Below are 25,351 nucleotides of genomic sequence, written 5' to 3' on the forward strand. Positions count from 1 at the left end.
GACCATTCCCCTATGGCCAGATCTCCAGTCTTCCCGAAGTTCACTGTTGTAAATAACACCGCAGCCAGTGTCCCTGCGCGTGGCACTTTTCGCGACCTTGGGACACAGACTCTCCTTCTAGGCGGTCTACTGTTTGTGCCGCCGAGCTGAAACCTTCCTTGACTTAACTTCTCGGGTTGTGGCCGAAGTGGAGGGCCGGCTAGAGACCTAATTTCGATTTGACGGGTTTCCCAGCTCACAGTTTTGCCGACTTGGATGCTCCTCTGGCTCTCCTAACTGCTCCAGCCTCCCTGGCCCATGGTACAGACTTTGTTCAAGACCCAAATGGTACATCTGTGAAATCAAAGAGGCAGCAGTTTGCCGGAGAGACTGCACTCACTCCCAGCTCAGGGTCGTTTCTCTGCCGCACATAAGCTAATTCTACAATTTGTGCAAGACGAACTCCGGGTTATTAACTGGCAGGCAGGGAGCGCCAGCGAAATAATGGAGTCGATCGCTGCCCGCGATCTGCTTAAATGCGCATGGAGTGACAGCCACTGACACTTCACAGGAGGAAATAATTTAATCGCCCCGCGACTATAATCACGCCTGGATGCAGGCAGAGGGGGACTGCCTGGTTTGCTTTGGGTGTGAGGAGGGACCCCAGCTGCACTGTTCCACCCAGATCTCCCCAAAGTGTCAAGTTTCAGCCTTCGTGGGGTTTCAGTCCCCTTCCCTCCTGGGCTGGGCTGGAAACAATTGGTTGATGTGAAAGCAGAGGCACGTTGCCACCCACCCTTCTCTCCCCTGTGTTTTAGTTCTTCTTGCAGCATTTCAGACCCCTGCCAGGAGCCCCTCCGGGAAGCAGATTGGCTCTGTCTGCAGGGTCAGCAGCTTCTTGGGGTCTCAGGCTTAGGATAGCGGTGGCCCCTCAAGTGAGGAGGTGGGGGAGGGCGTCTGCTAAGCTTCCAAAGGTGTCCATTGTGATTCCTGTGATTCCACTGTGATTCTTCCCCTCGGTTACAGGTTTTCTGTGCCCTCGGCTGCCCAGTTACTGTCTCCCCCCCTCCCCGCACTCCATAAACACAACACATCCTCTGCTCCGAAAACACACCCCCCAGAAACACCCCTAACACACACTGCCCCCCACATCCTGTCCATGTCACACCGCAGGACATACCCAGCTGACTGTCAGCATACAGTGTGCCCCCCACCCCACCACGAGGTACACCCAACTCACACGCGCCCAGAACATCCCCGGCACAGAGCACGCCCCATAATCCCCACGCAGCCCTCAGTCTATACTTAGTACTCACACACGCAAACACACCGTATCCCCCGGCACCCGCACTCAGCCTGCGCCCACGCTCAGAACAGCTGCAGCTCATGAGCTCGTGATTGCATCACACTCGCGCACAGACGTATATACGTGTGTGCACACGTGCCCACGCATACGCACACGCATGCACGCACCTGTGTCTTCCGGTCCACTGCGGTTCTGATCCTTCTCATTCCACACATCCCGGTTCAACGTGATTGGCAACGTCCAACTAACTCAGACACTGCGCACTGGGAAAATACATCCCATAATCCCTCCGGGGAATTTTCCAGCATACTCCATTTATTCAATTCATGCCTAACTTTTGGCCCTTGTCGCTCTTAGCCTTCCTGCACAGTATCTCCGTACTTGGCTTTCGTCCCTTCGGTAGTAATATGCTATTCCTCAAAGTCAGGAGCCACGCAGGGTTCAAGTCTATGTCCCTCGGAGGGCTTCATGCCGTTCCTGACACGTGTCATGCCAAGAAGCAAATTATCATAATGTTTATGATGGAAAAATCGGGAGGGTGTCCCCAGACCTGAAAACCCTCTCTCAGGCTTCTCTGATAGCTTAGGACGCATCTTGCTAACGGATGCACAAAGTAAATCAAGATTAAGCAGAGATGCTCAGAGATACAGGTCAAAGGTATGGAGGCTTGATGCCGATGCTGAGGGCAGCTCCCCGGGAAGGAGCTTGGAGGCACCCACCACTCACACTGCTCAGGGGCCCGCCGCCTCTGCAACAGCTCGCTGCAGAACAGACGCTGAGGGCAAGTTTTGCTTTTCACCCTTTTCCAAAAAGCAAAAGTCCTCTTCGAATTTCTTTTGGTTAGCAAACGAGACACCAATGTAGACCTTTCATAAAGGCAGAGTGGCGGGGTGCCAACTTTAAAAAAACGGGGGTCCAGTAATCCCCAACACTAAAGTTCTTCCAGAAGGTTCCAAACCCGAGTGAACTTTAGAGATCTCTTTTTTTTTTTTAATTTTTTTTAATGTTTATTATTTCTGAGAGAGAGAGAAACAGAGGATGAGCAGGGGAGGGGCAGAGAGAGAGAGCGAGACACAGAATGTGAAGCAGGATCTAGGCTCTGAGCTGTCAGCACAGAGCCCGACGTGGGGCTGGAACTCATGAGATCATGACCTGAGCCAACGTCGGCCGCTCAACCTCCTGAGCCACCCAGGCGCCCCGCTTTAGAGCTCTCATTAATTCTTTCCTAGCAAACAGCCAGAGTTCTGAGGACTTTTCTACCCATGGCATTTAGACCAATTTATAAGGAAGCTGCTAGATTAGTGGAAACCAAAGCAATAAAGAAAAATGAGCCCTGAGCAGCCTAGAAAAAAATCTATTTAAAACAGTGTCCTTGTCACTGCTTCTTCATGGCGAGGTTATGGATTAGTTTTAGACACAAGTGTTGGAAGTGCATTTTGAGATAAAGGCTTGATGGTGAGGGCTACGCATTCGAAGACTCTTCGTATGTGACTAAAGAGTACACAGACCTACCTTTTCACCTGAGGGTCACGTTTATGTTTCTTTTCTTTAAAGCTTGGAAGGAAATCCATTACTTCAAATTGAAGTGGAGCCAACCTCAGAGGTGAGATTTGGAGAGGGTGAAGCACCTTTTCCCCTGGGGCTGCCCCCACACTTGTCTTTAATGACAAAGGGGGCTTGGGGGCGGTGGGGGGTGGGGTGGCCCAGTTTGATGGATGTTCTAACACTTGGTGGCCCTGCCCGGCCCCAAGCCTAATGGGCCGTTATATGGTGCACGTGGTGGAAAAGCCAGCTGTGCAGAAATTGGCGAGCGATTTGCTTTCTTAGCTGCAAAATCAGCTTAGGGCCAGGTGAATACCAAGGCAGCTGTGTTCCACTGCCTTCCATAGAATACACTGGAGGAGGCGGAGTCCTAAGGACATTGAGCTTGGCAGGCTTTTGAGAATGGTCTTTTGAGGAATCAATGAAGTGTCCTGGGTAAGAACCATGGACTCCTCAGCCCTGCTGGTGTGTCCTGAACTGAAAGGAATAGAGCCAGGGTTTCCAGAGAAAATCCTGTCCTTTCTGCAGGTATTGTGGTCACTGAAAAATTATCCCAATGTGTCCCGTATCATTTCTCCTGAGTGGGCCATGAGGGACAGTTTGCTCAGGTTTGGGCTCAGGAAGACCACAGCCAGCCAGGGGGCCACTTTCTGAGGCTGCTTCATCAGCCCCCAAGCTTCTGGGAATTCTCACTGGCTGGGGCACCAGCTTCTCCCTCCTTCCAGGGGCCACGGGGTGGGGCACTCCCTTCCCCCATGCTGGGAAGGTGGGTCCCTGGTCATGGAGGTCACACCTCTGTGTCCTTGGGGCGGTGGGTGTGCCAGATAAAAATGCAGATTTCTGCCCCTGGCCTTCTGCTTTCTGATTCAGCAGCTCTGGGTAGGGCCCAGGAATCTGCATTTTCCCAGGAAGCCCAGTGCCCATTTCATACGGGTGGTCAGCTCTGTGCAAGAAACTTAACCGGCACTCACCTTATTGGAAACCTCACACCATCCCCAGGGGCTGATTTTATTAGCCCCACTTTATGATAGGAAAAGGAAGTCTCAGAGAAGTCAAGTGGCTTCCCCAAGGTCACACAGCGGCCAGATTTCAGCTCATTTCTTCTGATCGTTAAGCCCATTCTATCAGCCTCCCTTCCATCCTGGCTGCGTAGGAAGCCCAGGCGTCTGGCCCGTGCAGAGTAGCTCTGACCTCTCCCTTTTCCTGACTCCTCAATTCCAAACTCTGGAGGAAATCAAAAGGCGCTCAACATTGAGGGTTGTCACATGTTCTCTGCAGACCGCCGACGCGCCCATAGTTTAGCCTGTTGCGTTTGGCACACGCGGGTAAGTAGCAAACCGAAACATCACGGTACAGTAGGAGGGCGTTGGATGTTAGGAGCCGGGACACCTGACTTTTAACCCTAGATCTACCTGTCTGTGTCACAGGGAGCCGGGGCATCTCCTAGGGTGACCAGTCAACCCCGTTTGCTGTACGGTCTTTAACCTTTAAGTAACCTCTGCGCCCAGTGTGGGGCACCAGCTTACAACCTTCAGAGCAAGAATCACATGCTCTACTGACTGAGCCTGCCAGGCGCCCCCACCAAGGGGACTTTGAGTGCCCACACCAAGGAAGTCCCAGCAAATCGGAATGGGTGGCACCCTGGCATTTCTCCTCTGTGAACCTCAGTTTCCCCCTTAGCCCGGGAGCGTTGGATGACCGTGATCTCCCTTTCAGCTCCTTCATTATATACGATTCTAGACAAGAGCGGCCTGGGCTAATAGATCTGTGTGCACACCAGCCAGAAGTGCGCACAGAGACACATCCAGACCTGCACATGCGTGACAGGACCCAGTGGGCAGGCGGGCCGGCGTCAGGGGCAGTGTCACAGCCGCCCTGACCGCCCTCCCCTTTCCGCCCACAGAACGAAGAGGGCCACGATGAGGCTGAGGAGTCAGAGGACGACTTTGAGGAGATGAACCTGTCCCTGCTCTCAGCCCGGAGCTTCCCACGCAAGGCCAGCCAGACCAGCATCTTCCTGCAGGAGTGGGACATCCCGTTTGAGCAGCTGGAGATCGGCGAGCTCATTGGGAAGGGCCGCTTCGGGCAGGTGTACCACGGCCGCTGGCACGGGGAGGTGGCCATCCGGCTGATCGACATCGAGAGGGATAATGAAGAACAGCTCAAGGCCTTCAAGCGGGAGGTGATGGCCTACCGGCAGACGCGGCATGAGAACGTGGTGCTTTTCATGGGCGCCTGCATGAGCCCGCCCCACCTGGCCATCATCACCAGGTCAGTCCTGCCTCGGCTCCCCAGCCATGGATCTGAGCCCAGAGCTGTGCTTCTGACAGAGCTGAGAAGTGGGGGTAGCGTTGGGGGTGGGGAGAGGCTTCTCGTTGACTCCTCGGTCTGGAGAATGGAGCGTTTCTACTTCTCCCATTCCCTGTTGTGTGGTTCTGAGATTTGAGAGTCCAGGAAATACCTTTGATGGTAAAACTCTCTGGCAGAGCCGTGCCGCGGGGAGAGCACTGAACGGGAGGGGAGGGAAGTCGGTTCTAGAGCCCCCTGTGCTCCGAGTGCTTGTGAAACAATTATCGCTGAGACTCACCATCTCCATGTGTAAATTGAGCTGCTTGGACTAAGTCAGAAGTCAGCAGGCTATTTTCTGTAAAGGGCCCAGAAGTGGATAGCTGTGGCTTTACGGGCCAAGCAGTTTCTGTAGCAACTGCTCAACTCTGTCCCCGGGGTGTGAAAGCAGCCACAGACAAGATGTAGGTGGATGTACGTGGCTGGGTGCCAATAAAACTTTACTTATAAAAGCTAGCAGCGTGCTGGATTTGGCCCTCGGTCCCCACTTTGCCGACGCTGGGCTAAGGTCCTGACAACTGTTACTCTGGGTTTCTTGAAGGCAGCAGAGAACATTTGGAGAGCTTTACCATTGCTGTTTTCAATATCCAGGCTCTGTGGTCAGTAGCTGCACAGAAGGGGTAGTTAATAGAGAACTGACAAAAATGTCAGGTGTTAGCAACTTTCCTGAACTTGCTCTCTAACCTTCCCCAGTGGCATGGGGCACTGGGGGAAAAATAGCTGTGGTTTCAGATGAGCAGTTGTGAAACTGCCCTTTGGTGTGTGCTTAACTCTGGCTGTAATTCCCCTGTTGGGTTAGGACTAGCCACAGTCGTGCTGTCCTTGGTATGGCCTGTGATGCCAAGAGTCACTTAGGAGCTGTCTCCTTCCCATTCTCAACCCAAGCGATAAGATCCTAAGGATGCAAGCCTCTCCTCCCAGCAGGTGCCTTAGGAGGAGCTGTGAGCTCAGGGAGGAGCTGGTGTGTTGGGGTCCATTCCCTTGTGATACAGAGCATCCTTGAGTCCATTTATAAGATCCCAGTGGTCAGAAGAAACTGGGTTATTGTCTGTCATCACTGCTTATGCATATGATGGATTGACTGGAATCCATGTGTCCGATGGTAAATGTTTTCAAAGGATTGGAGATCGAGAGATGGCCCTTCAGTCCTCCTTAGGCCATTTTTACAAATAGTTGTTCTCAACTCTAAAAAGGACAGACGAAGCTGTCAAGTAATCAGCTCAGGTCAGATTTAGGAGCTGAGCTGTTCTCATGGGGTGAGTGTATCAGTAAGCTCTTGCTGAGTAACAAATTACTCCCCAACACTCAGAGTTTTCCTCTCTTCTGTGGACAGTTCTGTGCTGAGCCAGGCCCAGTAGCCCAGCTACATATCTTGGATATGTGTGTGGTCAGTGGGCAGGTCAGACAGGGGGCCGGTCATTCTCGGAGGGCCTCACTCACATGTCTGCATGTTGGCAGGTTATCAGCTGGGGTGCCCTGATTCTCCTCCTCATGGTCTGTTATCCCCCAACAGCTTAGCTTGGGCTCATTCCCATAATGGTCTCGGGGGTCCAAGTGCGGGAGGAGGTCAAGCCCTGACGGGCAAGCGCCTTTCACTCCTCTTCTGTGATGCATTGACTGATGTACGTTGGCCAGACCAAGTCGCGTGGTCAACCTAGATTCACGGCATGAAGAAATAGACTCTACCTCTGCGTGGGAGGATTTGCAATGTCCCATTGCAGGGACATAACTTCAGGGAGAGGGACAATTCATGGCCACTTCTAAAACCTGCCACTGCTCCTCTCCTCCTCTGTTATCTAGAGTGTGTCATCCTCTTGCATAGCCCTTTATTTGGGGTGCACACCGCTGGCCTTCTGCCCACTGCTCCCCACCAGTCCATTGCCCAAATCTCTCTCTGGTCACCTCCTTGCCTTCTGGCCTATTAACTCCTCTTTTTCACATCCCCAAACTAGAAACTTGAAATCCACCACCTCCTCTCCTTTGCCTGGCCCTTCTGAGAACCCCTCGCCTCCCACCCTCTGACTTGCCCGGTGTTATTGGGGGCTCCCAGTTTCCCAAGCCCCCCTCACCTCTTTCCCAAGGGCCAGCTCATTATAAGTGGACAGATTCGGTGAGCAACCGTCCTTGAAGAACGAGTGGTCATTATGAAAGTGTGTCACTCATCCCGTAAGCCAGCTGCGTTTCTGGCCCTTTTCTATTATGTACAAACTCCATGCCCCCCTCCCGGAGCGACATAACTGCCTGCAGATTTCGCAAATAGCGCAGCCTTTTCCTGGCACCATGATAAAGACTGCAGCTTTGGGACGTGTAATTGGTCTCTGAAGTGTTTTGGTATTTTGCGTGAAGAAGCCAGATGAGCCCCAAAGTGGCATTTATTCCATATCATCATGTCATTACATATTTATCTTAGGGAGGGGCTCTGTGCGTCCCTTCCTCCCGTTTAGCGGTTAGCGTTTAGCACCGTCAAGTTGTTGACCGTCAGGTCTCTTCTCTAAGGTTCGGTTTGAAACCTGATATTCGAGTAATTGGATTAATCACCTGCATCCGCATAATTGGCTGGCAGAGGTCGATGGTTGGACAATAGCCAACCAACTGGAACAATTTTTGGACCCTGGATTTATTTTACAGAGAACATAAGACCAGATAATTACCTGGCATATCCCGGCTAAATTCACAATGGCGTGTTCTAGCCAATTACTTAGTAATTATCATCGAAGTTAACAAGTATTTCTAAGATTAGCTCCCTTGTAATGCGATGTGTGTGGCTCTTGGGGAATGAGTAATAACCAGCTAGTTACCCAATTGCTATACCCACAAATACAATTAGCAGCAGGATTGCTAAATCGTTTCACGATTGGGTCATTATGAGATTATTGCAAAGCTATTGGCAGTCTGCACAATCGCTCATTTTAAAAACTCCAAATGGAATCTGAAAGCCGACAGAGTTGAATGAAAACATCTCTCATCCTGCCTCGGGGCAGCGTTCCGTGGGCCTCAGTGTCCCCATCTGCTAATGAGGAGGTAGAAGTAGATGTTTGTGGCAGGGTCCCTGCAATGCTGACAAAATGCTTTGGCTCTTGGGCGGATGGGCTGGTTTGAGGAGCCGCCTGGAACAGCTCTGGAGAAGGGCGTCTAGAAGCCTGGTCCCTGAGGCAGAGCCAGCAAAGGGAGGAAGGTCTATCAAATGCAGACACCTGGGGGCTATACCCTATTCCTTTCCCAGGGACATTGTGATTAGCACACACTTGGTGGCTTAGGGGCTCCTGGGTGGCCCCATGGGTAAAGCCTCCTACTCTTGATTTCAGTTCAGGTCGTGATCTCACAGTTTGTGAGTTCGAGCCCCAAGTTGGGCTCTGCGCTGAGCATGGATCCTGCTTGGGATCCCCCCTCCTCAAAATAAACAAATGAGCGTTTTAAAAACAACACACATGGGGCACCTGGGTGGCTCAGTTGGTTAAGTGTCCGACTTCGGCTCAGGTCATGATCTCACAGTTCGTGGGTTCGAGCCCCGTGTCGGGCTCTGTGCTGACAGCTAACTCAGAGCCTGGGGCCTGTTTCAGATTCTGTGTCTCCCTCTCTCCCTGACCCTCCCCTGCTCACGCTGTCTCTCTCTNAGTGGGGGAGGGGTGGAGAGAGAGGAAGATACGGAATCTGAAGCAGGTTCCAGGTTCTGGGCTGTCCGCACAGAGCCCAACGTGGGACTCGAATTCATGGATGGTGAGATCATGACCTGAGCTGAAGTCGGATGCTTAACCGACTGAGCCGCCCAGGTGNTGGGGCCTGTTTCAGATTCTGTGTCTCCCTCTCTCCCTGACCCTCCCCTGCTCACGCTGTCTCTCTCTCTCTCTCAGCTGGAAATCCAGAGTGGGTTTCTAAAGTGAGGGACTATCCTCCTTTCTGGAGGCTCTGAAGCAGAACATTTCCTTGTCTTTTCCAGCTTCTAGAAATATCCATTGCAGTCTTTGGCTTGTGGCCCCTTCCTCCATCCTCAAGGCCAGCAGCACAGCCTCTTGCTTCTGTGGTCACAGAGCCTTCTTCTTCGTGGTCAGGTCTCACTCTTACAAGGACACTTGGGATTGCATTTAGGACACAGCCACCCAGAAACACTGCCCATTTCAAGACGCTCAACTTAAATTTTTTTTTTTTACTTCCTAAATTTTAAATGTATAAATAAATTTATACTTATTTTTGAGAGAGAGAGAGAGACAGAGAGTGAGCTGGGGGAGGCACAGAGACAGAGGGAGACGCAGAATCCGAAGCAGGCTCCGGGCTCTGAGCTGTCAGCACAGAGCTTAACCAGTGGGGCCTCCCAGGTGCCCCTGAAGGCGCTCAATTTAAATCTCATCTACAAAGTCCCTTTTGCAGTATTGAGGTCATAGTTTCCAGGGATCAGAAGTTGGATATCTTCGGGCTGCAGTTTTGAGTCTATCACATCACCTTGGACCTAGTGAATCAAGTCAGCTTGTAGGTTCAGACTGCCTAGCCACGCCCCCCAGCCCATTCTAACCAGGCTAATATTTGGGAACCACACCCTAGGGAGTATTACCAGGGGGTTCGGACTGTGTGCCCAGCAGAGTGCAGAAGGAAAGGGAAACAGGGAAGTTAAAAAAAAAAAAAATAGACCAGACAACATTACCAAATAATTAGGATCTCAGTGGGAAGAAATCTGTTGTTTATCTGTGGTGACAGGCTTGTGGGCCAGCCTACCTTAGCTGGGTGCCATGGAGACAAAACCGAAGCAAAACGCTGCAGTTGATGTCACCAAGAGGGCTTCGTTAAGGGGAGCCTGATCCCACTGAACCCATCCGGGCCATGTTACAGATGTGGAAACTGAGGCCAGGAGAGGAAAAGTGGGGCCGGGACAAGAGCGCAGGTCTCTATGAATGCACGTCACTGTCTGACAGCTTGCAAACCCCATCCTCCCCCAAAGCTTGTCTATTCATTCATTCATTCATTCATCCATTCATTCATTCATCAGATGTTTAGTAAACACATTATGCACCAGGCACTTTGCTGGATGCTAGGGGATGATGATGAGCAAGACAGATGTGGACCCTGGACCCTGTTTTCAGAGTGCTGTCGTTCTAGTTGAGGAGACAGACTACTGGCAAGTCGTCATGAGATCATTTGAGAAGGTCCCAGCGTGTCGACGGAAAGAAACCAGAGCTGTGCCACAGAGAGACTGGGGGACTGGAGTTATCTTAGGTGTGCATTATGCAGGGGAGGATCAGGGCAGCCTACCTGAGGAAGTGACATTTAGGCAGAGGCCTGAGTGCGAGGAGCCAGCTGTGCAGACTTGGGGCAGAGAACACCCAGTAGAGGGAACAGCAGATGCAAAGGCCCAGGGGTAGCTATGAGCAGGACTTTGGACCGGAAAGAAGACTGTAGTGGCAGAACATGGTAGGGAAGGAGGAGAGGGTAGCAGGTGAGGAAAGAAGTTGGCGAAAGCCAGCCCGGGGCGGGGAGGGGTGCTCACGCCTGGCTGAGGCAGGCACTTTTTAAAACAATACCAACGCTTACAACAGTCCCTCAGCCTCAGCTCTGCAACATTTGGGGCCAGATCATTCATTTATAGGGGTCCAGCCTGTGCTCTGTAGGATGGTTAGCAAGATCCCTGTCTCCTACCCATGAGATACCAATAGTACCAAGTCCCTAGTGAGAAATGTCACAGATATTGCCAGATGTCCCCAGGGGCAAAGTCACCCCCAGTTGAGAACCAGTGCCTGAGAGCCTCTGATTTAATTTGTCTATTTAGGCATCTGGTTTCCATACAAAACCCTCCCCCCCCCGTNTCTGGCCTGGAAGACTGGCCAGAAGTCTGGATTTTATGCTCAGAGTAGCAGGCGGGTTGTGGGTGGGGGCAGCGTGGGCAGGAACCCGTGTCTTTAAGGACAAACAAAACTCGAGAAACTCCCAAAATCCAGGGCGGGGGCCCAAGGGGAGTATTTTGACAGCTGCCCAGGCAACAAAGCTCAAGGAAATGTCAGTTTATCTCCCGACTTCCCACCATGGCCGGAGCAGATGACTTCACCAGGCGCCAGCGTTCCCCCGCTGCCCGCGGCCAGACCAGGAAGCCGGCTTGGGAGAGGCACCCTGCGTGGTTGCCCTTTTGGGGTGCAGCCGCTCACCCATGTCATCACCAAGGATGTGGGGGGCCTAGGGGGGAGAAGCCGCCCCATTCTTCCCAGAAAGGTTTATCACAGCATCCCAATGCCCTCTCTCACTCCCACTCCCACTCTGGAAGGGAAGACATGCTGAGCTCCGGGGACCAGGCGGGGACGTGGCTCCATCAAGCGCTTCCTTTACTTGCACGTGCAGGAGACACAGCTGACGCTTGTGTCTGAAACCATCTCCCAGCCTGAGGGGCATTTATATTTAATGTTGATAAATGCAGAGCCCCCAGAGTAAACCAAAGAAAGCAACGCATTGCACCACCCTTCCGCCAGGGCTCTGCTTCAGGCCAGGCATGGCGACCTTCTCCCATTTAGTATCGTACCCATTTTAGGAATGGGAAAACTGAGGTCAGACGGGGGCCGGGAGCCCCTGCCTGGGTCATAAGGAGAAGTAACTGGGAGAATCTGGAATTGAGCAAACGTGTATCTAAATACTAGTCTAGGCTGTTGCTTCTCTGCTCTGCCAGGGCAAAGGGTGCAGGCAAGAATGCATCACGGGAATTCTCCACCGCTGATCACACCACACTTACCTGGGGGACTCGGAAGAGTACAGGAGCCAGGCCCCATCTTAGTTCAACGAGGCAAAGCCTCTGTCTTTTGATGACATCCGGAGGATTTGATCCACCACAGCTTGAGAGCCACTGGCTTTTTAAACTGGTTTCATTTCTTGTGGCTTCCGTTCTGTGTATGTACTGACATGTCCCATAAGTGTTATGGGACCAGCACACACACGTGCGCATGCGCGCATCACTTCCGTATATATTCCACGTTATATGCTTTTCTCTCTTGCTTTTCATCTTATAAACCACACACTTGCTCACTTGCTCTTTCCATCCAGAAGACTCATTTATTGGGGAGCCTGGGTGGCTCAGTCGGTTAAGCATCCGACTTCGGCTCAGGTCATGATCTCGCAGTTCGTGGGTTTGAGCCCCACGTCAGGCTCTGTGCTGACAGCTCAGAGCCTGAAGCCTGTTTCAGATTCTGTGTCTCCCTCTCTCTCTGCCCCTCCTCTGCTCGTGCTCTGTCTCTGTCTCAAAAATAAATTTTAAAAAAGAAGACTCATTTTATTAATATTAGCAATTCACAAAGTTCCCGTAGCCTATAAGCCCCCCATCGCTCTCCTCCAATCTTTTTCTAGAATCCCCAAGTTACTTAAAGCCATGCTTCATAGCATGGACCCTGGCTAACATCCCCCGGGGGCTTTTTAGAAAGGCAAATGTAAGGGGCGAATGGTTAAGTGTCCGACTCTTGATTTCGTCTCAGGTCATGATCTCACAGTTCATGAATTCGAGCCCTGCTTCAGGCTCCTCGCTGAGCATGGAGCTTGCTTGGGATTCCCTCTCTCTCTGCTTGCAGTCTCATTCTGAAAGGGGGAAATTTTGTTTAAAAAAGAAAAAGAAAGGTAAATGTAAGATAAGGAATCTCTTCCCTCCCGATCAGAAGCTCTGGGGGTGGGTCCAGCTCTCCGGGTTTTAAGAAGTCCCCCAGGAGTCTCTTCTGTGCACTCAAGCTCAGAGCCATTGCTCTGAAGAAAGGAGTTCCCACTTCCTACCCTGAGTGAGCAGACTTTCCTGCTGCCGAGAGCTGCACACCCTGAAACTTCCTGCACCCTCACCGAGTGATTCTGCCAGGGGCACTGAGAGGTGACCAGCCGGGTCCAAAAAGGGAGAGGGCCTGGAATGTTCTGGAATGAAGACCATCAGGGACCTGAGAGCCACCTGTTAGCTTCACCCAATAGCTAACGCGAGTTCACTGCCTTCCGCAGACACGATGGGACGCCGGCTGAGTGCCAGGCTGCGCGCTGGGTGCTCAGAACACAGTTCCTAGAGTTCATACAAAGACTTTCCATTCCAGCGAAAAAGACTGTCAGTAACAAAGAAACAGTTAAGTATAATAATTAAAGCATTGCATTAAGTGCTACGAGGGCCACAAACAGGGAGGAGTCAGAGTGACAGGAGGGCTACTTTGAGGAGGGGCTCAGAAGAGGTGTCTTAGAGGAGGTGACATTTAACTGAGACCTAATGATGAGCAGCAGAGAAAGAGCAGTCCAGGCAGTGGTACAGCAGGTGCAAAGGCCCTGAGGTGGGAATGAGATGGGCACATCGGTCGATCAGAGGGAAGCACGTGACTGACTGCAGGATGCTAGGAACGGGGCTACAGGGCCTCGAAAATGCGGATAAAAGTGTGGAGTCTATTCTGTTGCAGCAGGAAACCAGTGACAGATTTTAAACCAGTTACTCACACCGCTCTGGAAGTTCCCTGATGGCCTGGCTGCCTACCGCCTCCTCTTGCACTCAGCTAGTTGGTTCAGCGTATCAGAGCTCGCTTGGTGGAGAGCAGTGACCGCATCAGCCCAGCCCGGCCCAGCCCTGAAGGACACACGCAGGGGAAACAGGATTCTGGCGTGTCCTGTCAGCGTGGCATTCCCACCTGTGTGGGGCTTCAGGAAAGATGTCCGAGCGGTCCCTTGCCTTTGTGAACTTCAAGATGCTTTCTCAGGGATGCAAGGAAGAGGGAGCCGGACAATGGGGTCATTGCATAAACATCTTCCTGCCATACAGGGGCTTGGGACGCGTGCCCCAGGAAAGAGAAGGAAGGACAGGAGGTTCCCCCACTGCTTTCAGGAAGAGTTTTGTTTTTTTTTTTTTAATTCCTCATTGGGCCAGTGTCCTCCATCCCACCCAGTTGCCGGGTGCCCAGGGCCTGAGTACAGTTTTGCAGCCGTGTGAGGTTGACTGTATACGCACGCGGCACCCAGCCACACCCATCTCCCGGGGACAAGGTAGCAGTGAAATCCCGTGGGGCCTCATTTGCACATCCTTCTAAATCTGGTCAATATCAGGAGCTGTTTAATAGGCGATTTCCAAACTCCAGATCAGTTCTTGTTTTTCATGCTTTCAAACGTAACAGCGCCAAGCTGCAGTATTTGACAGATAGACAGATGAAGGGCCCTGCCTTCTGCTAAGGCAGTAGTAACTCCATGCCCAAATGAGATCTTGACTCGCTTTTCCTCTAACTCTATACTTGTAGGCTTTCTGATTTTTCCCCCCTCGAGGCCAGTTTGATTGTCCTAAATATAACATACGGGAGTGGGGGAGGGGGCGCTGAGCACATGAAAACTCTGTCCCCCGTCATCTAGTAGAATCGGCTTCCTTTTATGTTCAAAAAGCTGAATTGCTTTCCCTTTATAAAGCACAGCTGAAAAGGTTTTTGTCTGTGGCTGCCTTTAATTGTGCTCGAATGTAGAGCACCCCGGGACTTTTGTGAAGGAAGCGCTATAAATGCACTGCATCATTATCATTATTATTATTAGCATCATCTCATGTACATTGCACACGCCTGTTGGTAAACGATCACATGACCAGCAGCGGACTCGCCTGGGTGAAGACTTTGCCACCGGCCACCACGTTCCTCAAATCTCAAGGATCCTAAATGAGCGTGCGTGCCATCTGTATGTCTTAATGCCCAAGTGACATCTTGTTAGTGAGAATGCAGATCAGCAAGAAGAAGAAGATGAAACTCACCTGTAATGTCTGCTGCCAGAGGCAATCACATTAGCATTTTGGCGTATATCCTTCCGGTCAGTTCTCTCGATGTACATGCAAACTCAGTTTGTATTTGTCAGAGCAATGGTAGCTGCTGTAACAAATAAGCCTTAAAGCATTAGGTGGCTGTATGCAATAGAAGTTTGTTTCTTGCTCACATCATAGTCCCAGATGGGTGTTTCTGGGTGGTAGGTGGCTTTCCCTCGTGTGTGGCGAGGGGTCTAAGACCAGACCCATCTTTTGGATCCATCCTTAAGGCTCAGAGTCCTCTGCTTCTAGCTGAGGAAAGAAGAAAATACATAAGAGGTCACGTGAGATGTTTCCGTTTGCCATCGTTCTGCCCAGCACAGCGCATCATGTGCTGGCACATCCTGTGACCGCATCTGACTGCGAGGGAGGCTGAGGATGAGCCAACTGTATTCCCAGGAGGAAGATGACATGGGTTTTGATGAAGAGCCAGCAGCTCTGTATGGATAGATCTTCTATCCCACTGAAAATAGGCTCACCCAGCAGCGCTGTTCTTTATGCAACTTGCTGTTTTAACCAAATACATGTATGAACACTCCCTTTTGGGGGACTTGAGTCTGTTGCAAATTTCTTCACTTTCACGTACCTCTTTTTCTTCATCTATAAAATGGGATGACCTTTTTCTGTCTTCCAAGGTAGTAATAAGAAGAGTTGGGGCTATAGCCCAATGCCTCCTATAAGCAGAGGTGCTCAATACCATCTCTCTCCAGTTGCTATAATAATAATGATGATATTCCTTTTTTTGGAATTTATTTTTTTATTATAGTTTATTGTCAAGTTAGTTTCCATATAACACCCAGTGCTCATCCCAACAGTGCCCTCCTCCATGCCCATCTCCCCTTTTCCCCTCTCGCCCACCCCCATCAACCTTCAGTTTGTTCTCAGTATTTAAGAGTCTCTTATGGTTTGCCTCCCTCCCTCCCCTTAACTATTTTTTCCCCTTCCCCTCCCCCGTGGTCCTGTGTTACGTTTCTCCTGTTCCACATATGAGTGAAAACATATGGTATCTGTCCTTCTCTGCCTGACTACTTTCGCTCAGCATAACACCCTCAAGTTCCACCCACATTGCTACACATGGCCAGATTTCATTCTTTCTCATGGCCAAGTAGTATTCCATTGTATAGATAAACCACATCTTCTTGATCCATTCATCAGTTGATGGACATTTAGGCTCCTTCCATGCTTTAGCTATTGTTGAAAGCGCTGCCATGAACATTGGGGTACATGTGCCCCTATGCAATAATGATGATATTCTAACGATGTTGATGGCGATGAGCAATCAGCAGAAGCAGCAACAGAGAGTAGCAGTGTTTTTCCCCCTTGGCAGCCTACAAGCCGCAGGTGTTTTGTGTTTATATCAAATGATTCAAGGTGAGGGCTGTGGTTTGACCGCTTGGCCTTGTTGCCCAGCTCTGGCCACGTTACTTAGCCTCTGTAAGCTTCGAGCCGTCCATAAGGAGATGTTGGGAGAGGAGCTGGATACACTGGTCCAGCTTGCGGCTGGAAATAACCGCGTGTGAGTCATCTGCATAGAAGTGGTGATTGAAGCTGTAGGCTTCTCTGGAAGCTGAGGCCATCCAGGGAGGAGCAGGAAGTCGCTCAAGGACGGAGCCTGGAGCATTTCGGCACTGCGTGTCTTGGTGGGGAAGGGTCCCCGTGTACAGGGGACGGAGAAGGAGCGGGCAGGGCTACAGGAAACCGGAAGAGTCTGGGTCCTGAAGCCAGGGTCCACAGTGGTGCCCCACGGCCCACCCTTCCCCCAACAGTTCCCTTCTGTGACATCACTGTGGTTCATTTTCATTAGAGCGCCTCTCACCATAAGATCATATTTCATTCCTCAGTTGGTCTGCTTGCTTTTCGTCTCTTTTCCCAACACCCCTTCCCCCACCTAGAACATAAGCCCCAGGAAAGCAGGATCTCAGCTATTTGACTCTCCTCTGTATCCCCAGCCTCTAAAATAGGAGCTCCTTCTTAAATCCTTGTTGAATGAATGGATAACCGCTTCCAAAAATACATTCGCACATATTATCGCAGCCTGATCCTCCAGGCAAGTGTAGCAGCAAACAATGAGTGGTACTATTTATTCAGAATCACCGAGAAATGAGTGGGACATAAGTGAAATGTAGTACAAACTGGGTGGGGCTGTGTGCTTATAGGATGTGGGAGATTTAACATGGATAAAAAGAAAAGAGATGCCAATCGTGCGACGTAAATTGTAACAAGACAGAGACTGAGTGGTTAGGGGGTTTTGGCCACAAGCGTTCATCCTGTGTAAGGTCCTGGGTGTGATGGTGGGAGTGAGGAAGAGAAGGCACGGCCTCTCCCATGGAGTTCACAGACAGGTCCAAACAGTGTCCTAATCTCTGTAGTAAGATCTAGAGGGTTATGGGGACCCAGAGCTGGCCCCTTACCCAACCAAGGAATTGGCCTCATGGACAAGATGGTATTGGCATTCTCGGGGGGCACGTGGGTGGCTCAGTTGGTTAAGCATACGACTCTTGATTTTGGCTCAGGTCATGATCTCCTGGGTTGTGGGTTCGAGCCCCGAGTCGGGCTCCATAGGGGCAGTGCGGGACCTGCTTGGGTTTTCTCTCTCTTCCTCGGTCTCTGCTCCTCCCCTATTTACATGCACTTGCTCTCTCACTCTCCCTCAAATAAATAAATAAACTTAAGAATGCCAATACCTTTTTTATATTTTTAACACACTATGATGAACCCTGATTGCAGAGGGCTGGAGGTGGAGGGGTACAGGGCAGGGAGGGAGGGGCAGAAGGAGGGGCAGAGGGGTCAGGAGCTGGAGTATAGGGCCCATATGGGTACTGGCAAGAGAGAAAAAGCTAGAGACAGTCTGAAAGGACCTTGTGAGCCAAACCAAGGAATCTGGACTTTTCTCCCAGAGCCAAGGGGAGCCGCCCAGAGTTTCAGCCAGAGGAGTGACACAATCTGGTATGCATTTTAGAAAGACCACTTCGGGGTAATCCCTTTTCTTAGAGGAGCTTGCGGCAGGGTTGTTNGAACAGATGCGGTGCTTGAATGCCCGAGGTTCTGGAAGATACTTGGCAGGACTCCCTTAGGGCAGAGTGACAGCAAGCTGGCCGTCCTTTGGAAACAAAGGCATTTTCAACGGCTTTCACTATTTACCCAAGTTAAAAATAGCCAGCCACGCGCCCATGTTTTGAAGGCAAGTGTGGGCAACATCAGGTTCTTCACGTGTGTGCTAGAAACCAGAGGGACAGTTAGCTTGGCGTCGCTGACAGGCTGGGGTTAGACACAGACTCGGGAGCACGGAGGTAGCTTCATGGAGGGAAGCGAGGTTGTAATTAAAAGCTGGGTCCCTGCAATCTGATCCGCCTGCGTCCAAATACTGTTTTTTTTTTGTCTTTTCTGTCTTTTGAATGGGTTTAACAACCCTCTGAACGAGGTGCCCTTCAGCTCCTCTATTTATGGATAAGGAAGCAGATGAAGCGATGTGCCTAAGGTTATAGAGCCGGTGGGGGTGGGTGGGGGGAGGATGTGAACTCAGGACTGTCTAACGCAGACCCAAGTCCATACCAAGCTACCCTCTCCTTTTCTTTCCCTTCCCAGCTGTGCTAAGTCCATCGCTCTTTTTTTTTTTAAGTTTATTTATTTACTTAGAGAGAATGAGCTGGGGAGGGGCAGAGAGAGGAAAGAGAGAATCCCAGGCAGGCTCCCCACTCCCAGTGTGACGCCCAATGCAGGGCTCAAACTCATGACCCATGAACTCATGATCTGAGCTGAAATCAAGAGATGGATGCTTAACCAACTGAGCCACCCAGGAGCCCCTTCAGCCCTCTTTTTTTTTTTTTTTAATGTTGATTGGGGCTCCTGGATGGCTCAGTCGATTAAGCGTCCGACTTTGGCTCAGGTCATGACCTCACGGTTCGTGGGTTCAAGCCCCATGTCAGGCTCTGTGCAGACAGCTCAGAGCCTGGAGCCTGCTTCGGATTCTGTGTCTCCCTCTTTCTCTGCCCTCCCCAACTTGCACTCTGTCTCTCAAAAATGAATAAATGTTAAAATTAAAAAAAAAATAAATGTTTATTCATTGTTTGNCTTTTTAATATCCCATGGTTCTCTTAGAACTCTCCCCCAATGAGCCTCTCGCCTACGTCGGGGGAAAAGGCTGACCTACCTCCCAGTCAGACTCATTGTCCAAACCACCAAACACACCCAGCTCATGACTTGTTGAGTTGGCAGGTCCGACTGAAACCCTGGCATGTGCCCTTCCCTCTCCCTGTGGCGGCCTCCAGGGCGGTGTGGGTGGGCAGAGAGTGCGAAGTGTCAGATCAGTCTGTGTTCCCTGCTCTGGGAGCTCACCAGAGCCCGGGTTTTGGTCCGATGTATTTCCAAACCAGCCACGGTTGCTTGAGTACTGCTCAACTTCTGCTTTGTCCCTGCCTGGTTGTGTTTAAGGTAATTAAGCCCATAAATCAAATAATAAATAGATATTGACTCTTTGTCATGGAGTCTATCAGGATTGATTGACTAGTGGGAAGACTCCTTTCCTCATTCAATGGGGAGTCAGGGGGATAAATAAATCTTGATAATGACTGGCAAGAGGAAAATCAATAGGCATATTAAAATATGCATCGGGAGCCTATATCTTTGAATGTGAAATAAGAGTTTGTTTTGGAAGAAGAGGGGAAATCAGAGAGGCAGGGAGCATAGAGACAGACCGTCAGTATTCCTTCATGCAGGCACGGTACCTGGCACACGTTAGGTGCTCGTTGATGTGTGTGTGTGAGTGTGTGTGTGTGTGTGAGAGTGTGAGTGAGTGTGTAAACTGCAGAAATCCAGTGAAAGATCTGCTTTAAAGAGAAACTGTATTTAGTATTTACTTTTTTCCATTCTCTGGATGTCAAGTGCACAGATATCCCATCTGCCTGTGGGCTGCCTTGCTCCATCATGGAAGAAAAGAGAGGAGTGAGAGACTGTATATGACACAGAACAGAGACCGGGCTCCTTCAGGGCAGGCTGCACCTGTTGAAAAAGAGATTGCCGCGCTCCGTCAGGGACAGGTTGCAAAATCCAAAGAGTTTGGTCGGCAGGTCGAGTGGAAGGTGCCCCTGAGCCTTTGTCAAGTCGGCGATGTCAAGTCGGCAGTTAGATGGATGGCTGCTGAGAGTACAGTTCCAGACAGGAGATACAGCACTGGCGGCCCCCTGTGCTGGGAGAAATGAGGAGCCAGGGGCCTGGGGAGAAGGTCTGGGACAGCGCTTCCCAAAGCGGAACTCCCGGGTGGGGTCTGAATTTGCATTTTTAACTGTTCCGGGTGATGCTGATGCTGCAGGTGTGGGCACCCCACTTGGAGAGCCAGGGGGCCCCAGGGGGAAAGATTTAGGTGAGAAAAAGGCAGAGCTTTCCAGTAAGAAAGCCGGGGAGGGGCCAGAGAGTTGAGGAAAATCAGGAGGCGGTGTGATCATGGAAGCCCAGGGGTCCGCAAGGGAGAGTGGTCAGCAGTTTCAGAAGCTGGTATGGAAAGAAGAGGCAGTGTCTTCTTCTGGAACAGTGTCCCTGGGGCTCCTGCAGCCTTCACATTTCATTGGCCTGCGGTTTTACACTATTTGCAGACCTCCCTGATGACCTGCCCGGTGATGTTTGAAACACCACCTGTGCTCTTAGGTGAATTTCCAGGCTAGGGCTGAATGGAGACTATCCCGTGTGAATTTCCAGACTAGGGCTGAATGGAGACTATACCATGTGAATTTCCAGGTTAGGGCTAGGGTTCAGGTGGCCATGGATATCTTTGCCCTCTGAACCAGGAGTATGTTGACCATTTCAGGGATGCCAGTGACAGTTTCAGGGGGGGCCGGGGCACCGCAGGAAGATCCATTCCCAGGAAGATTTCCCAGCAGGAAAGAACTGAAATTCATCAGAGTGGCTGTATCAGGATTCTCCACGGCTGGGAATGAATCCGCTCCCGGGAGATGTTCTCTCTGGGCAACTGCGCAGTATTGTTTTCAAATCCAATAATTGATGCCCAGCCATTACAGTTCTTTCAAAAGAAGGAAGGGAAGTTGGTTGCTTGGTTGAATCCTTGTTCACAGAAAAGAGGACTGTGTTGTGAAATGGCACTCTCAGAATTAAGGGGAACATACGTGTTAAGCGCTTACTGCATGCAGAGTTCTTTGCTAAGGACTTGAGAGATATTGCTTCATTCAATTCCTGTCCCCATTTTACAGATGAGGAGGCTAGGACATAGGGAGAGGAGGTAGCTCATGCAAAGACATACAGCTAGTGTGAAACTGAATCAGGCTATAAAGTTGACCTCTCTGATCAGAGCCTTAATCCCACCAAGCCGTACGGTGTCCTCCTAAGAATTAAATTTGTTGTTCAAATGTTCTTTGTGGCTGTTCTCCAGGGCTCTCTGGATGAGTTCCATAGATCACTGTCATGGTCTGGTCACTTCTCTTATCCTTGAGTACAGAGTAAAATTTATGAGAATTTTTCCCATATGGAAATTTTAAACTGGAAATAAACAGTTCTTACGTGTCACAGTCAAGCTTCTGTGTATCTCCCAGGGCCTCACCTTGTGGGTCATGACCAAATACATGCTGGGGCGCTTGGGTGGCTCAGTCTGTTGAGCATCAGTCAGACTCTTGATTTTGGCTCAGGTCATAATCCTGGGGTCATGGGATTGAGCCCTGCATCAGGCTCTGCATTGAGTGTGGAGCCTGCTTGGGATTCTCTGTCTCCCTCTGCCCCTCTTCCCTGCTCACTTAGTGTCTCTCTCTCTCTCTCTTTAAAAAAATGAAAAAAAAAATGTAAGCTGATGATCACCAAAATAGCCTCTAGAAAAATGTTAGTTTACCATTCATCTAGAGCTGAGTAGTTAGACTTTAATACAGATTTCTTTTGTATTGGTAATTATTTAGCCTTTATGAGCCTCAGTTTCTACATCTGTACAATGAAGAGAATAATAGTCCCTACCTGTGGGATTATTGTAAGAATTAAGTGAGTTTCTACATATGAGGCACTGAGCCTGTTACACATTGTGAAAATTGATAAAGGAAAGCCTCACTAAAGTGGACTCAGGATGCTTGCAGGGAAGGCTGGAAGGGGGAGCTTACCACCCCATGTCAACGACAGGAAGAATTGTCAATTGCAGACCCCTAACAGAAGTATCTCAACAGGAAAGAATCCTTAATTCCAGGCAGGGAAAAGATGTGCATTGTTTCTCCTACAAGATCGACTGCTCTGGAACTCAGCTGATGAGAAACTGTCATCACCCTGAACTTTTTTTTTCCTGTGAACTTTCCTTTCCAAACTGCCCCTCCCAACTTCCTCTTCCTTCTCCATAAAATAATGTTCCTCTCTCTTGTTTGTTGGTCTTGGCCTATGGTTTTGCCACAGCTTGCTTATATGGGGTTGCAATCCTCTGCCGTTCTCAGATAAACCTGTGTTTTCTCATAAAATAACTGGCAGTTTTATTTTTAAGGTTAATATCAAGTGCTATGTAAGTACTGGCAATTCTTGTCATTGCAGTGATTGTTGCTAAGTAGCCCGGTGTCGTGGGTACCCAAGGGAGGTGATGTGAGTACAACGCTGTCCTGCGCTGCAGTAGGAGCGACACTGGATGTGGAGTTAGGAGTCCTGGATGGATATTCTAGCTTGGTCACATGCTGGCTGTGTGCCCTTGGACAAATCACTTCACCTCTCTGAGGCTCCACATCCTCATCTATAAAGTGGGGATAACAGTGTATGTTTCCCTGGGCGGCTAGGAGGAGCAAATGGAATGGCAAGACTGAAAACCCATCATAAAATGGCCAGAGCTAGAGACATGTGGGATAACTTAAAAAATCACGTAATAACAATAACAGCTTACAAAGTGTAGACTGCGCGTGTGGCGTTATTCTAAGCACTTGGACTTTTCCCAACTAGCGGGTGAGGTTGGTACTTTGGGACCAGTGGAGCTGGAATCTGACCTGTCTGCTGTGGTCAAAGCAGGTATAACAAGCACTTCATCGGGGAGAATTTTCTGGTTGAATTGGCAGGTGGCAGGGACCCGAGGTTCAAGTTGGGGCTGCAGCTGAGGGGTGCGGCAGTCAGCTTCCCCTTCTTGGGGCTCCAGCCCTTCAGTGGCCTCCTGGGCAGTGACCATCTCTGTGCCGTGACCAACTGATGAGAAGCAGGGCCACCTCTCCCCAGCTGTCATCTCCTTTTGACAGAAACAGAGTCCTGTGGCTGAGAAGTTGTTCTTGCCTTTAATCAAAAGGTCCATCTCCCCGTCCTCTTTGAAAGAGGGTTCTGTTTCTCCCAAGTGTTCAAAAGACCCGAAGGAGCACCGAGCAGGGGATAGACCAGTATCTTCAAAGGCAGAGAAGGGGTCCCGCCCATTTCCGAATTTCCCCAGCTGAGGCCCGTTGCTCCATGGCAGTTATTAGGGCAGCATTTCGGGACACTCTGGACACAGATCAAGGATTCTCAGTGGACTTGTCTGGAGTGCCTGTTGATCACTGAGGCCTGTGACAGGCTCTCAGAACCAGAGATGCTCTGCCTTCGCCCAGTGGATTATTAGTCTTTCTTGTTAATGAACCCCTGTTTCTCGGGCTCAGCTGGCCTCACAGCCCTTCCTCCTGTGGGAACTCTGCCTCCTCTGGCTTCCCTGCCCCCCTCTTCCTCTCCAGCTTTCAATCTTGGTTCTGGAAAATCCCTGGGGCTTATCTCTCCAGCTACAGAATATAGAGGTGGGAAACGGGTGCTGTGTGCAGGGCATCTGGAGGGATGGGCCTTCCGTCATCACATGCTGAATGTGGCAACAAAAGGGCACGGAAAGGAAGGAGTCAGGAGCTCAAGTACTACTTCTGTGACTTTAGACAACCCTTCAACCTTTCTGGCTCTCAGTTTGGTTGTTTGTAGAATGATTGTAACATTACCCACTTCATCATTATCTGGGTCATTTACCTCCCTGACAGCCTGGTTGGCCTAAACTGGACCCTTAGGAGTGAATGACCACTCACCATCTGTCCATCCATCTATCCATCCATCCATCCATCCATCCATCCATCCATCCATCTATCCATCCATCTTCTCATCAGTTCATCCATCTGTCCATCCATCCGTCCGTCCATCCATCCATCCATCCATCCATCCATCTTCTCATCAGTTCATCCATCTGTCCATCCATCTTCTCATCAGTTCATCCATCTGTCCATCCATCCGTCCATCCATCCATCCATCCATCCATCCATCCATCCATCCATCCATCAGTTCATCCATCTGTCCATCCATCTGTCCATCCATCTGTCCATCCATCTGTCCATCCATCCATCCATCCATCCATCCAACCTCTCATCAGTTCATCCATCCATCCATCCATCCATCCATCCATCCATCCATCCATCTTCTCGTCAATTCATCTATCCATATCATACCCCCTACTCCACTTTACAGATATACCCACCCAACATGCACCACCCCACTTTCTCCCCAGCCATCTAACATTCACCTGTCTTTCCCATCCATCCATCCAACATCCACCTGCTCAGGTACCCCTCCTCCTACTAACTCGTCCTCCCCCCTTCCACCTAACCATGTGCCCGTCCACCCACTCGCGTAATGATCTCTCCATCTAGCCATTCAGCAAATAGTTGAGACCCCACGAGGCACTAATAGGTGCTGGAAATGAGCTACTTGGAGCTTTCCTTCTGAGACCTGATGGAGTCAGACAGTGTGTCACAATTAAAGCCACCTCCTTGTAGCAAACCAAGACGGCAGAGCAGGATAGGGAAACATCCCTAGATGGGAGTTGTGAAAGACTGCACGTCCATGCAAATGAACTATGGGTGTCACAGTCCCAGAGAGCAAAAGAAAATGGACCACCCAAACAAACAAACAAAAACAAAACAGGGAGCAAGGCCAGAAGTCTCAGAATCATCTCTGCCTCCTGTTTTCTTGCCTTTGGTTGTAATTTTTGTGGAGTTGTACGCCGATGAGCTTGGAAGCTGCGACCTTGGAAATACACGGAGGAAGAGGGCGATTTGGGGTGGCGGAGGTGGGGGGAGAAGGGGCCGATTTAGTAGGCTCGGAGGTGGTTTGGCACATTTTCCAAAGGTTGGTGGTGGGGAAGGAAACCAAAGGCAGGGTTGTTCCCTGCCTACTTTACACCCCATTAACTCTCAACTTGTAATAATTTGTCAGTGGCAGGCTGGAGTTTACTTATTCATTATTTATAGAGAAAGAGTTTGCTAAGCAAATCAGTTCAAACAAGATCACAGGGGGTAGATTTAACCCACTCAAGAAAACCAAGCAGAGGAAGCGCCTCGGCACAATCACTGTCTACAGGCAGATGGAGCTGCTGGGGACAGACGGACACCCGCTGGCCTTAATGGTTCCTGCCTTGCAATTCCAGAAGCGTTCACTTTATCTCTAAGTGGCCTTTCTCTAAAGAACATATCTCCCCCCACCTTCCTCGT

General features: G+C 50.4%; 1 protein-coding gene across 1 annotated transcript in view; it reads left to right on the forward strand.

Moving 5' to 3' along the window:
- The window catches only part of KSR2 (kinase suppressor of ras 2), a 418,048-nt gene that overhangs the window by 351,941 nt on the left and 40,756 nt on the right, over window positions 1-25,351 (forward strand). Inside the window, exons 13-14 of the mRNA XM_077765936.1 lie at window positions 2,840-2,888; window positions 4,731-5,098. Of these exons, the coding sequence (XP_077622062.1) occupies window positions 2,840-2,888; window positions 4,731-5,098 (417 nt within the window). The remainder of the gene's footprint in view (window positions 1-2,839; window positions 2,889-4,730; window positions 5,099-25,351) is intronic.

This window comes from Crocuta crocuta, unplaced genomic scaffold (genome assembly GCF_008692635.1).
Source record: "Crocuta crocuta isolate KB4526 unplaced genomic scaffold, BGI_CrCroc_1.0 scaffold339, whole genome shotgun sequence".
NCBI lineage: Eukaryota > Metazoa > Chordata > Mammalia > Carnivora > Hyaenidae > Crocuta > Crocuta crocuta.